General features: G+C 49.9%; 1 protein-coding gene across 4 annotated transcripts in view; it reads left to right on the top strand.

Moving 5' to 3' along the window:
• PTPN3 (protein tyrosine phosphatase non-receptor type 3) overlaps positions 1-11,539 on the top strand; it is a 100,224-nt gene extending 88,685 nt beyond the window's left edge. For 3 of the 4 annotated variants that reach the window (XM_024753689.1, XM_024753688.1, XM_024753691.1), the window contains 5 exons: positions 462-608; positions 6,726-6,854; positions 7,753-7,898; positions 8,354-8,489; positions 10,146-11,539. In XM_024753689.1, coding sequence (XP_024609457.1) covers positions 462-608; positions 6,726-6,854; positions 7,753-7,898; positions 8,354-8,489; positions 10,146-10,223 — 636 coding nt within the window. In that variant the 3' untranslated portion in view covers positions 10,224-11,539. The remainder of the gene's footprint in view (positions 1-461; positions 609-6,725; positions 6,855-7,752; positions 7,899-8,353; positions 8,490-10,145) is intronic. The other variant, XM_024753690.1, reaches the window with a different exon arrangement.
• The last annotated feature ends 390 nt before the right edge of the window (positions 11,540-11,929 follow it).

The raw sequence follows: 11,929 nt of genomic DNA, 5'->3' as shown, positions 1-11,929 counted from the left end.
GTCTCTGACAATGCAGTTCCCCAATATTGGCTATATTTAGGATACAGTGGTGAAGGTCATTTAAACTCTTCCATCTCGTAGGTCCACTTCTGATTATCGCCTATTGACTATCATATAGTTTTATCTTAAATATCTAATGCTAGTATTATTGTTAAACACTAGCATTTGAAGCTTTTTTTTTTTTTTGGCCGCATGGCTTGTGGGATCTTAGTTCCCAGACCAGGGATCGAACCTGCGCCCCCTGCAGTGGTAACGTGAAGTCTTAACCACTGGACCGCCAGGGAAGTCCCTTTGAAGCATTTCTGAGAGTAGCTTTTTCTTTGATTATTCTTATCGGCCAAAAATTGATAGAGATGTTATTCTGGTGTGATGACAGTCACTAAGTGAAAGAATGTAAGATCCAGTTCCCTGTCCACCTTGTGGCAGTAATGGATTCTAATGCCTTAACAATCTCTTGCCAGATGGAGATTCCTGCTGCGAACCTTGTGAACAGGTACATTGCCACTCAGGGACCCCTGCCACATACCTGTGCACAATTTTGGCAGGTAGTCTGGGATCAGAAGTTGTCACTCATCGTCATGTTGACCACTCTCACAGAGCGAGGGCGGGTAAGTGGCTTGATCTCCGATTCAGAAGTGTGCATGTCACACTGTGCTCTGCAGAACGTGAATTTCAGGGCTGGAAAAGGTCTTAATGAAATGTCGCCCGGTCCAGCCCCTATGTGACCCATAAATCTCCTGTACAGAGCTGCTGATGGATACCTCCAGTGACTGGAAGCTCAGCACTTTTCCTGCCCACTCCCTGGCCTTTCCAAGCTAAGGAGTGATCAGACAGCCCCTTCCATTCCTGCCTCCGATCCATTATAACAAGCAGGAAGCCTCTTCACCTTGCCTTACCTGTCCAAGAACCCCTGTTTTCGCTGTGGCCTTACCCACCCAGGACAAGTGCTCAGGTGCTGGTCCTGAGAAGAGCAGTGTGAGTGCCAGGTTCACAATGGCCATAAAAAGTAGAAGAAATGACCTCTGTCAACCTCTGCTTGTGTTGCAGCAAAACCTGATGCAAAACAGAGGTAAGAAGGGCTTAACTAGGAGAGTGATGGGCCCCCTGCTGTGCTCAGCCCGACGTGCATTTTCCATAGGAACAGATCGCTGATTATATAACGGAATCCGTGTGCCAGGGATACTGTGTAGCATGAGTTCTCTAACATCTGCCTGCATCTGGGTATCTTCATTATGAAGTGTTTATCCAGAAACACATTCCAAAATCAAATATAAAGTAATTTTGAACCACCTATTTTGAATGATCTTTGTGCCACTTCCTCCCAGGCCTCTCTTTGGTATGTAGCTCAGAATTGAGCTGTGCTGAAAGTCAGAATACAGGATTGGAATGGATAGTGTGTTTGAGGAGATCAGGCTACCCTCTCACCCAAAACAGCAAAATAAGTATTCCTACTATTTCTAGAGAGACCTGTGGATTGTAGAGGGCTTTCACACAGGTTGTCCCAGGCAGATGGCTCCCCACCTTGGCTAAAACACTTCCAGGGTCCATCCATGAGTATTCGGCTCTGATTTTTTTAAAAAACCCTCATTACGACACGCTGAAATCCACATCACTTTGAACCACCACCCCACCTGCTTCTCTTACCTGGAAGACTTAGTAATAAGTTACCCTTCTGTTCTATGCAATGCCCTTTCAGATATGTGAAAATAACCCTCGACTTCCATTAAGGTGGTGGTCAGCAGAAATTGTCTGTCTTTGTCTCAGTGGTGCTGTTAGCCAGTTTCCCCATTTTGTACTCAAGCATTTGACTCCGGAAACCTACATGCAGCACGCTGGTGGGGCTCTGGAGCCAGACGATCTGGGTTCAGGACACGTTCTTCTCGAGCAAATTATTTAACCTCTCTGACCCTCAGCTTCCCTGAATATAAACTGCAGATAGTAGAGCCGCCTTGGAGGGTTTGTGAAGACCAAGACGATATATGTGAAAAGCCTAGAGAGCTGCCCGTCACAGGTGTCCAGCAAACATTAGCTAGTGTGTGTCTGTGTGGCCATGATTATCATCCCTGGGAGGATGAGCCATCAGATCTGGCCTTCTGCGTGCGCTTGGGCTCCTGGGGCTTTCCATCTGTCATTCTCTGTGTTGGCTCTCACCCTTAGCTTCTTGTCACTCACAGTCGCGATCAGAATCTCTTCTCTTCACATGAGTCACCATTTAAAAAATGTAAAGGCCCTCAAGAAGCAGTAGAAAGCTCCTTCTAGAATACTGTGAATCAGAGACGCTGAGGGCACTCTTCGGGGAGCAGTCGCTCATTCTCTCAGCTCTGCTTCCAGCCCTGGCCATCTCTCCGTCTTGTCTACCTGGTTACCGTGAGAACTCTCAGAAGCTTTGCTGAAATCACCAGGCAGCAGGTCTATGGCATCACCTGATCTCCTTGTCTGGAAATCTTGTTTTTGCCTATTTTTAATTTTTGTTTATATTCTGTTTTTGTATGCATGTGTGATTTTCTAATCTTGTTTTGGAAAGGCAGTGAAATTACTGGGACCTTTTTTGAACTTAGGGAACTCCAGCTGGCTCACAGTCCTATCCTGTCCTCTCTTTTTTTCTGGAGTGCCTGCACCCATCTTGTTCCGTGGTGTCCTGGATAAGAGGGCAGATGCTAGGGCCATGCTTCCTGAATTCGAATCCCTTCTCAGTCACTTCCTACCTGTGTGGCTTAGGAAACCTTCAGAACCTCTACATAAAATGGAATAATAATGACACTGATCGTCGATTTGTGGAGTAACTGAATGGGTTAATACAGGCAGCTTTCTTGGAACAGTGCTTGGCACACAGTAAATATTATACAGATGCTAGCTAGCAGTAATAGTAGTTTGGGTACACCTTAATTGTTGCCGGGACTGTACTATTACTGTAGTATTATTTATTATGATTCTTCAAATTGGCTCACCATTTTTTGCTTTAAAAAATTTCCTTTGGGGCTTCCCTGGTGGCGCAGTGGTTGAGAGTCCGCCTGCCGATGCAGGGGACATGGGTTCGTGCCCCGGTCCGGGAAGATCCCACATGCCGCGGAGCGGCTGGGCCCGTGAGCCATGGCCGCTGAGTCTGCGCGTCCGGAGCCTGTGCTCCGCAACGGGAGAGGCCACAACAGTGAGAGGCCCGTGTATCAAAAAAAAAAAAAAAAAAAAAAAAATTTCCTTTGAAATATATATCTGAAATGGAAGCCCAGTATCACTTGCCATAAAAAGAAGGTATGTGTAAAAATGCAAAAACCACAAGACAATGTTTTTAAAGTCTAAATAAATATTCTTGCCTTCCAGGCTGTGAACCCAAGGCGTGCTTGCCCACACGCTCATGTGCTGTCTCCTAAAAAGAGAGTTAAAGTACTAGGGAGATAATGTTAAAGCTATCCTAGACCCCAACTGAGAAACTCCGTATGGCATACATGGAAAAACCCACTTTCCCACCGTGTGGTTCTATGCCGTTTAATACAGACCCCCATCTCCTCCTAGCCTCCTACCAAATCCCACACTTTGCAGGCCTTGATCTGGGCCATTGTGGTATGTTACAGATGACAAGACATCGGCCTTGTTGTCTGCAGAATCTCCCCATATGAAACTGTGCCACGTTTGCCTGCCTGTTCTGTGACTCTGGAGAACGTGGATACTCCAGGTTTTCTCAGAAACTGCCCATGGAGGTGCTACTCTCAGAGCTCATGAGGTCTTTCAGTGGTGCTGCAACTCCTGCGAGCCAACACCTGAACCCATGGGGCAGCCAGGAGCTCTCCTCACCTGTGTTGGGCTGCTCCTTCCCCTTCAAAGTTGGCTCGGCCCTTCCCAGCTGCAAGATCATTGTTCTCCTTGGAGAAAAGAGAGCGCCAGCAGGCGTGGTTAGTGACAGACACCTGCCCCGATGGCAGTCCCTTCTTCCCCTCATTCTGCCTGTTCCAGCTCAGGAGAAAAGGCCCATTCTTCCATCCAGGAGGCCTCACTTCCACCGGCTGCCCTTGTAGGTCCTGCCCCTCCTGTTTTGTCCTGATTGGAGTCCGCTCTGAACCTGAGCTCCTCCAAGGTCTCCATGTAACCTGGTGGGTTGGTTGGTTTCCCAGCCCTTTCTTCCTAATGGAACCCCTTCCGGCTGGTTCCATTGGGTTAGAGATTCCCATCTCCCACGAGTCAGAGCATTCCCTTCGTAAGCTCTGGCCCTGGGAACTTACCTCTGTTGTTTATCAATGGTTGGAAACCTGTTTTCAAATCCAGGCTATGCGTTTCCTCCCTCTCCTGTTACAAACGCTCAGGTGACCTGAGCCCTTTATCCTGAGGTCCCTTATCTGGTCCTCACCACCCCGCTGAGTTCCTCCTGATAAGGAGTCAGTCACTCCAGGCCAGCAGCTCTGTCCCCTGCTTCTTCCGAGAGATGAAGTTCTTGGCACGTCCCGGTTGCTTTCTCCCATATTCTGCATTTTGCGGGGTGAGCCTCCCCACAGGCGAATAGCTGGCGGGGTCCCCGTCGCCGCTCTGTGCTGCGCTCACGTCTGTAGGTGCTGGAAGCCTTGCCCAGAGGCCAGTGGTCAGTGAGGCGCTCCTGCCACAGAATAGCTTTCATTTCTCCCTCTTTTCATTCTGACCTAAAACGTTTTCCATTGTGTTCTCCCTTCAGGTCCATGGGTTTCCTCCAAGAGGAAACAGAGGTATAGAGTTATATAGTCTTTCCATTGAAAGGGTCTTCTCCTTCCCGCCCCATCAAGGATGTTTCTTCTGGGGCAAAAATTATTTTTTACGTCTATATATGCTCCATTTCCTATATGTAGGATCTGACACAAGTGGATTCACTCTCTGAGCCTCAGTTTACTCTTATGCAAAACAGAGACAATGGCGGTATCTACCTCATAAGGTTGTTTGGAGACCCAGATAAAATAATGTCCATAAAAAGCACCATTTAGTGCTTAGCATATACTGATCAAGATAGTAGGCATTAGGGAATCCCCTGGCAGTCCAGTGGTTAGTTAGGACTCCAAGCTTCCACTGCAGGGGGCCTGGGTTCGATCCCTGGTCAGGGAACTAAGATCCTGCCAGCCGCACAGTACGGCCAAAACTGAGGTTCAGAGAAGCGAAGTACCTTGCCCAGGATTGCAAGTTAGTGGAACTTATCAACCAGGAGGGAAACTCAGGATGCGTACAAACTTCTTGTTCTTTCCGCTACACCCCCAATGCTTAGAGATCCGAATAGACCTAAAACCTAAATTTGATCAAGGTGCAAAGAGAGTCCAGTTCTGGTCAGATTCACTGGGAGTCTCTGGAAATAGAGGTATTCGTGGCTCAGCCCTGCACGGGCTCGTCGCTTCAGAGCGAAGCTTGCCATCAGCTGTCCTGTGGGCAGGACCCTTGGGAGCCTGCAGCAGACAGCTACACCCCCACAGATAAGGAAGCAGACGCAGGCCTGCTGGGTGTTGGCTCTGCCTCGGGTTCTATGGACAGCAGTCCTTCGTGTCTTGGAGAAGCTGGGAAGTGGCCACTAACCAAAATACCCAGGTGTGAGGTTTACAAGTAAACTCTTAACGCCGCCTTTTCAGCAGCATGCTTTAATTTCACATATTCACTGTGACGTTTGAAAATAAGAATAGAAAAGCTCTTTTAAATTACGTGCATCTGTTGGTTTATACCCCCTCTCAGCTGTAAGTAAATGTGATTTTTACCCAAGTTGATGCAGCTGTAGGCTTGGAGAGAAAATTTTTTTTGAATGCGTCAGAATTTGACTTGATGGATCTATGATGGGATAGGCAGCTTGGCCCTGAGCTTTGCTTCGAGGCCAGAGTTAGGAGTGAGACTGCTAGGGAACACGTTTCAGGATTTGGAAGGGGGAAGAGAAAACGGGAGGGGCCGTGGGGAGCCACAGCAGCCCTGGACCTGGGGCAGCCCCCTTAATCCTGCTGAGCCCGTTTCCCCCTCTGCCGTCTGGCACGTGTCAGCTCCGTAGGAGTCGTATACGAAAGCACTGGTGGGGCCTGCGGCAGCAGTGATGATAATGGCCACCGTCACCGCTGACCTGCCCCCACCCCGCAATGAGCCTGGCACTGCACACCATTCTCTCCAGCCTCTGTCACCATCTGGGAAGCAGGTGCTGGCCTGTCTTTCAGGTGAAGAATGTGAAAATCAGAGAGCTTAAGTAGTAGCAGGTTCAAGGTCATAGGGCTCACCGTGGAGGAGGAAATGATCGTAGCAGACGTCGGTCTGACTCCCAGAGGTGTGCTCTTAGCGGCTGTGCCGTGAGGAGTGGACGCCGAAGGAGGAATGAGGTAGAAAGGGGTGTTGAGAGCAGAGAAGGGGCCGAGGGACGGGGGTGTCGGGTAGAGGCCGCTCCTAAGTCGAGGCCCCATGTCGGAGGCTCTCCTGTTTCTCCAGCAGTTGGACCCTGGTGATGAAGAAGGAAAGTCTGTGTGCTCAAATTCCAGCTCCAGCTGGAGTGAGAGCTGTGGCCTGGCCCCTGGCGGGTTGACCTCCCCCCCACTCCCCAGCTGCCCAGGGGAGGAAGGGAGATTCCCCGCCCACCCTCAGAAAACAGATGCAGCACAAAAGTGGCCTCGCCTGCGTCTCTCTTCTCCCAGCAGCTCTGAGTACCTGGTGCGAGTGAGAGGGCTCTGGCCAAACATCCAACCCGTCTGCCCAGTAACGGCCACGAGGACCACCGCACAGCCGAGCCTAACCCCTGCCCGCTGGTTCCCTTGCAGACCAAATGCCACCAGTACTGGCCCTATCCTCCCGAGGTCATGGAACACGGCAGCTTTCACATCCGCTGTCAGTCAGAGGACTGCACCATCGCTTACGTGTTCCGTGAAATGCTGGTCACGAACACCGAGGTGAGCACTGCACGGGCGGCGAGTGGTCCAGGGGAGGGCACGGGTTAGAGGCAGGCGCTGAATCAGCATCCAGCGTGGGCCCGGGTAGCGCTCTACTTCTAGGTCAGTCTGTGTTTTCACCTGGTGGGCATTTCAGTAGATGTACAGGCGGCCTGGAAAAGAACCAGCACCCGTGTCCACAGCATCATATTTCACAACAGCTGACAGGTGGAAACAGCCCAAGTGTCCACTGACAGATAAATGGATAAACAGAATGTGGTGTATTCATACAATGGAATCCTAGTCCCCCTTTACAGAGAAGGAAGTTCCGACACATGCTACTGCATGGTTGAACCTCGAAGACATTATGCTGAGTGGAAGGAGCCAGACCCCAAAGGTCAAATACTGTGAGGTACCTGGAGTAGTCAGTTCACAGAGACGGAAAGGAGGACGGTGGTTGCCAGGGCTGCGTGGCTAGGGAATGAAGTTCGTGTTTAATGGACACGGTGTTTCAGTTTGGGAAGATGAAAAGGCTCTGGAAGGAATTGTACATAATGTTTAACATGGTAAACTTCTTGTTATGTGTCTTTTGACCATAAAAAAAAAAAAGAGCCAATGTGGGTGGCCCTAATCGTAAGTACCATAGGAGCAAACGGGAAGAGATCACTGTGGGCAGAAGTGGTGGAGGAGACATCGGGCAGGAGGTGGCCCCAGCGGAACCCTCGAGAGTGGGTGTTTGGGAGCGTATGGGAGGCGGGTGGGCAGGAGTTGGCAGTGGCCGTGGCAGGGTGGTACCCAGTGGTAGAAGAGTGTCCAGAGACAGGAGCTCCCTGGCTGGAGGCCGGAGCGGGGCCAGGGTCCTCCTGTCCACCTGCCCACCGTCCAGGTAACTCAGCGAGGCCACTCTGTCTCTTCGCAGACCGGAGAGGAGCACACCGTGACGCATCTCCAGTACGTGGCATGGCCAGACCACGGCGTTCCCGATGACTCCTCAGACTTCCTGGAATTTGTAAACTATGTGAGGTCCCTGAGAGTGGAAGGCGAACCCGTCCTAGTTCACTGCAGGTACTGTGGCTTGTTGGCTTTATTTTTTTAATACTCATACTCCTTGGGAAAGGCCTGGAGAAAGTTGGCAGGCATCAAGCCCACCTAAATCCCACAAGACTAGATACGCTTTTTACAAAGCTCTCTTTGCTTCCTTTCTTCACAATGTCAAAAGATCTGGACAAACCTGTGATTGCAGCGCAGAACTGGAGAACAAACTCCCTCCCTCATCTTTCCCTCTGTTCCCAGCTGACTGACCTCACAGTAGATGCGCATAAGATGGGGGGTGGAGTCTTCCCGTTGGTTTTTAAGCCCCCGGTCTGTTCAAGAGCACACCTTGAGCGTGTGTTTTGTGTTCTTTGAAGGTCAGAGGAGGAAAGCTCCATCTGAGTAAGCGTGGGAACTGGCGAGGAGCTGAGCTGGGCTGTGCAGAAATGCTGTCTGAGCAAATCCCGTCTCTGCTCCTTTCCCCCCAGTGCTGGGATAGGTCGAACCGGTGTGTTGGTCACCATGGAAACATCCATGTGCCTGATCGAGAGGAACCTGCCCGTTTACCCACTGGATATCGTTCGGAAAATGCGAGACCAGCGCGCCATGATGGTGCAGACATCAGTGAGTAGAAATCCAGTAATAAAAATACTAACGATGGCCAGGCCTGCACGAAGGGCTTTTGCAGGTTGAGAGACCAAGGCTCCAAGGGACTGAGTCACTTGCCCACGGTCACAGAGCTTGTCAGGGGCTGAGCAGATCCAGCACCCACCCCATCCAAGTTCTGCCTCTCGCTACCCACCACTTCTGCTGCCTCACAGTTTGTTTCCTGCCAGCCGCTTGGCCAGGGAGCAGCCCCGGTTGCACTCTGCATTGTCAAGCCACTGACCCATCATGTGTCTGTCCATCGGAAGTAAGCAAGGTCACCTGAGGGTTTCACCCCGCCCGCCTGCTCCTGGGTGAGCCTTTTGACTCAGCAGATGTCTCACATGGCCCTACCCTCTCCTCTCCTCTTCTGGGCTCTCTCCCACGTACGTCACGCCTGGGTACCTGGCACTGCAAGTGTCCACAAGAGGAAATATTGTGGCTTTCCCCCGAGCTACAACAGGGGCAGTGGGGTGGCATGGAAAGTTCATGATTCACACTCCCCCACATACTGGGCAACCTCTGAATAGTGCCTTAACCTGTCTCTAAGCCTCAGTTTCCCCATCTGCAAAATAAGGACTATCCCATATTCATTCATTCATCCGTTCAACAGATAATTGCACAAGCAGGAGAGACCTGAGCTTATATCTAGTAGAACTGGATCAGTTGGCTATAAATCTCAGCATTAGTGGGAGAAGTCCAAAGGGAGTCTGAGAGCTCGGGAAGAGTGTCAAAAGCTGACTTTGGAAAGTCAGGGCTTTCTGGAGGAATGGCCTCCGAGGCCATACCCCGCGATGGATGAGGAGAAGTTAGCAAAGAAGGGAGTGGGACTTGCCCTGAGCTCTGTGTCCTCACGGGCTCATGGACCAAGCTCATAAGATTTCTCTAACGATGGTGAGCTCGTGTTTTAAATTCATGTGCACCCAGGAAACCTGGTTAAGAAAAAAAAAAAATCAGGTTCTCTGCCCTGTTTTGTGGAATGGAAGACCTCATTGCTAGTTCAAGAATGTTTAAAGTGCATCTTCTGGGCACATTTTCCTAGCTGGTGCAGCTCAGTCTGAATGCTTTCTTGTCACCCAGGACACATCAGTCAAATAAGTCTCTTAGGTGTTTGTTAATATAAAGAACCTTACCCTGTAGAGCGGCTTTCAGTGGCTTTCCTTTGGAAGACAAAATCCAGACTCCTTATCTCAGTGCAAGGCCTTCTGCAGCCAGGTCCCAGCCCACCCGTGCCACCTTCCTACCAGCCCCGCTACCGACAGCTGTCCTGGGCCAGGAGCGTGAGCCCTGGCTGTGTTCCTCTGAATGGGCCACCCTTTCATTTCCACGTATACTGGTGTGTACATTGGAACGGCCACCCTGCAGCAACCTGTGTGCCTCCCTGACTCCCCGAGACTGCCGGTCCCTCCCTCTGCCGTGTTTCCATGCCACGGTTGCCCAGCCCTCATCACGTAGTGAGCTCACGGGTAGGTGTGTCTTCTCCACACCGTGTCCCTGATGTAGCCCAGGGCCTGGCTCGGCCGGAGCTGGAGCTCAGGGTGTTTATGAGTGAGGTGAAAGAATAACTGTGTCTGTGGTCTGATGCAGCATTTGTGGAGGTGCTGGCCAGCTTGACGGCTTTCTGTTCCTTTCCAGAGCCAGTACAAGTTTGTGTGTGAAGCGATCCTTCGTGTTTATGAAGAAGGCTTAGTCCAAATGCTGGATCCCAGTTAAGATGACTGTGAAGACGTTCATTCCTCTTTCCCAAGGGCGTCCTCCTTCTCTCTGGAAACAGCAAGAGGAATTTGTAGGCTGTGGGAAAGGAATGAGCATATTTGAACCCAAGCACTTTAAATTTCTATTAAAAGAAAAAGGTATCGTGTACATAGGAACTGTGTAGATAACGCATGTGGTTATAGCATCATTTAGGCCCGCACCTCCTCCGGAGAGATAAGCAGAAGGGGATCTCAGTTTGGGGCCTGTCCTAATGCCTCCCTCCTTCTCCGTCTCCATATTCCTGTAAACCATCCTTGGGCAATTGAGAGGCGTCGCCAGCAACCCTGTTGACCTCCCAGAAACGAGATGGTGTGGCTGTTCAGAGTTGCTTGGATGAGTTGTGTGTATATGTGTATAGGACTAAGGGCTGAGCTTTCCGTGTGTCTGGGCGGAGCTGGAACAGTCAGCGTTCACCTGCCCTGATGCTAACGAGAAACCCCATGAATGTACTGAACGGCAGGGGGTGGGGTGTCAGGCCTAGGGGCAAGCAGTGCCTTTTCTGCCCTCCCTTCCTTGATCCCATCTCCCTGCCACCTCCAATATTCACGTTTCTGAGAATCGTGTCCGAATGCCCTGCCTTCTCCCTGCATTAGTGACCCTCCTCAGGTTCACACCAGCGCCTGAACCGGGCAGTGCAGGTTTCGGGTGAGTTTTCTGTTAAGACTCTGAGAACGAGGACTCCCAGTGTTGTCCCACGTGTTCGTTTTTGGAGCAGGTGTCTCTTGCCTCTGCTTTCCTCTTGCTGTACCCTCAGCACCCAGGACTGGAATCATCCACTACTGAATCTAAGACATGGATTGCTGCTACTTCGAGCTATTACACTTGAAACGTTACAATTTTCCTGAGGGGAGATGGGATATCACCTAAATATTCAGAATCTTTGGCCCTTCTGAGAAAAGATCTAGTCGTTGAGCCATGGGAAACCCAGCTTCTAGAGGGTTGCCTGTGGAGGTGTGTGTGTGTGTCTGTGTGTTGTGTGTGCTCCCACGGGTGAGTGTTTCTTGGGATTCCTAACTAGATTCAAATTACAGTTGAGTTTATATAAAGAATGAGTCTCTGTATAGAAGAACAAATGTGTGCATTCACTCTTAGTTACAATGGTCTTCGTTTCATTTCAAAGGAGAGGATCAGACTATCTGAATATAAACACAATTTGATGTTAATTTATTCTAAGTACACCATGATTTTGATTGTCCTAAAGAATTCTGCCTTTGTTAATACTATGTTAATTTTTTTTTTAAATTTGTGACAGGATTGTAGCAAATTATTATTTAAGGAAAATAAATTACGTAAACATTCTAAAGTGGTATTTTGAAATAGTGGTTTTATGTATCCAGAAGAAACAGCTAAGTATCCAATTTCTTAACGGGATTTATAGAAAAAGGATGGTTTCATGCTATAGTGCACTGAAATGAGGCCGTTTTGATGTTTAGCAAACTGGGCTAGTTGAGTAGTTTCCTGGTCACAAACTGGGTAAAAGACCTTTACTGTAGGGGCCAGGTTTCTAAAGGTTGTCTCCAGACCGAGCATGTTTACCGCATTCTTTACATCTTTTCCCCACCGATGCTTTACTGTTAAATGGCCAGGGTGGAGGAAGGTGTTGTGCCGTGTCATGAGCCATACTGTGCGACAGGAGACACCGAAGCCCCATCCTTGTCAGCGTA

This window comes from Neophocaena asiaeorientalis, unplaced genomic scaffold, assembly GCF_003031525.2.
Source record: "Neophocaena asiaeorientalis asiaeorientalis breed wild unplaced genomic scaffold, Neophocaena_asiaeorientalis_V1.1 scaffold342, whole genome shotgun sequence".
Classification (NCBI taxonomy): Eukaryota; Metazoa; Chordata; class Mammalia; order Artiodactyla; family Phocoenidae; genus Neophocaena; species Neophocaena asiaeorientalis.
The sequence above is the reverse complement of the archived record's forward strand: the minus strand, read 5'-3'. Positions and strand labels throughout refer to the sequence as shown.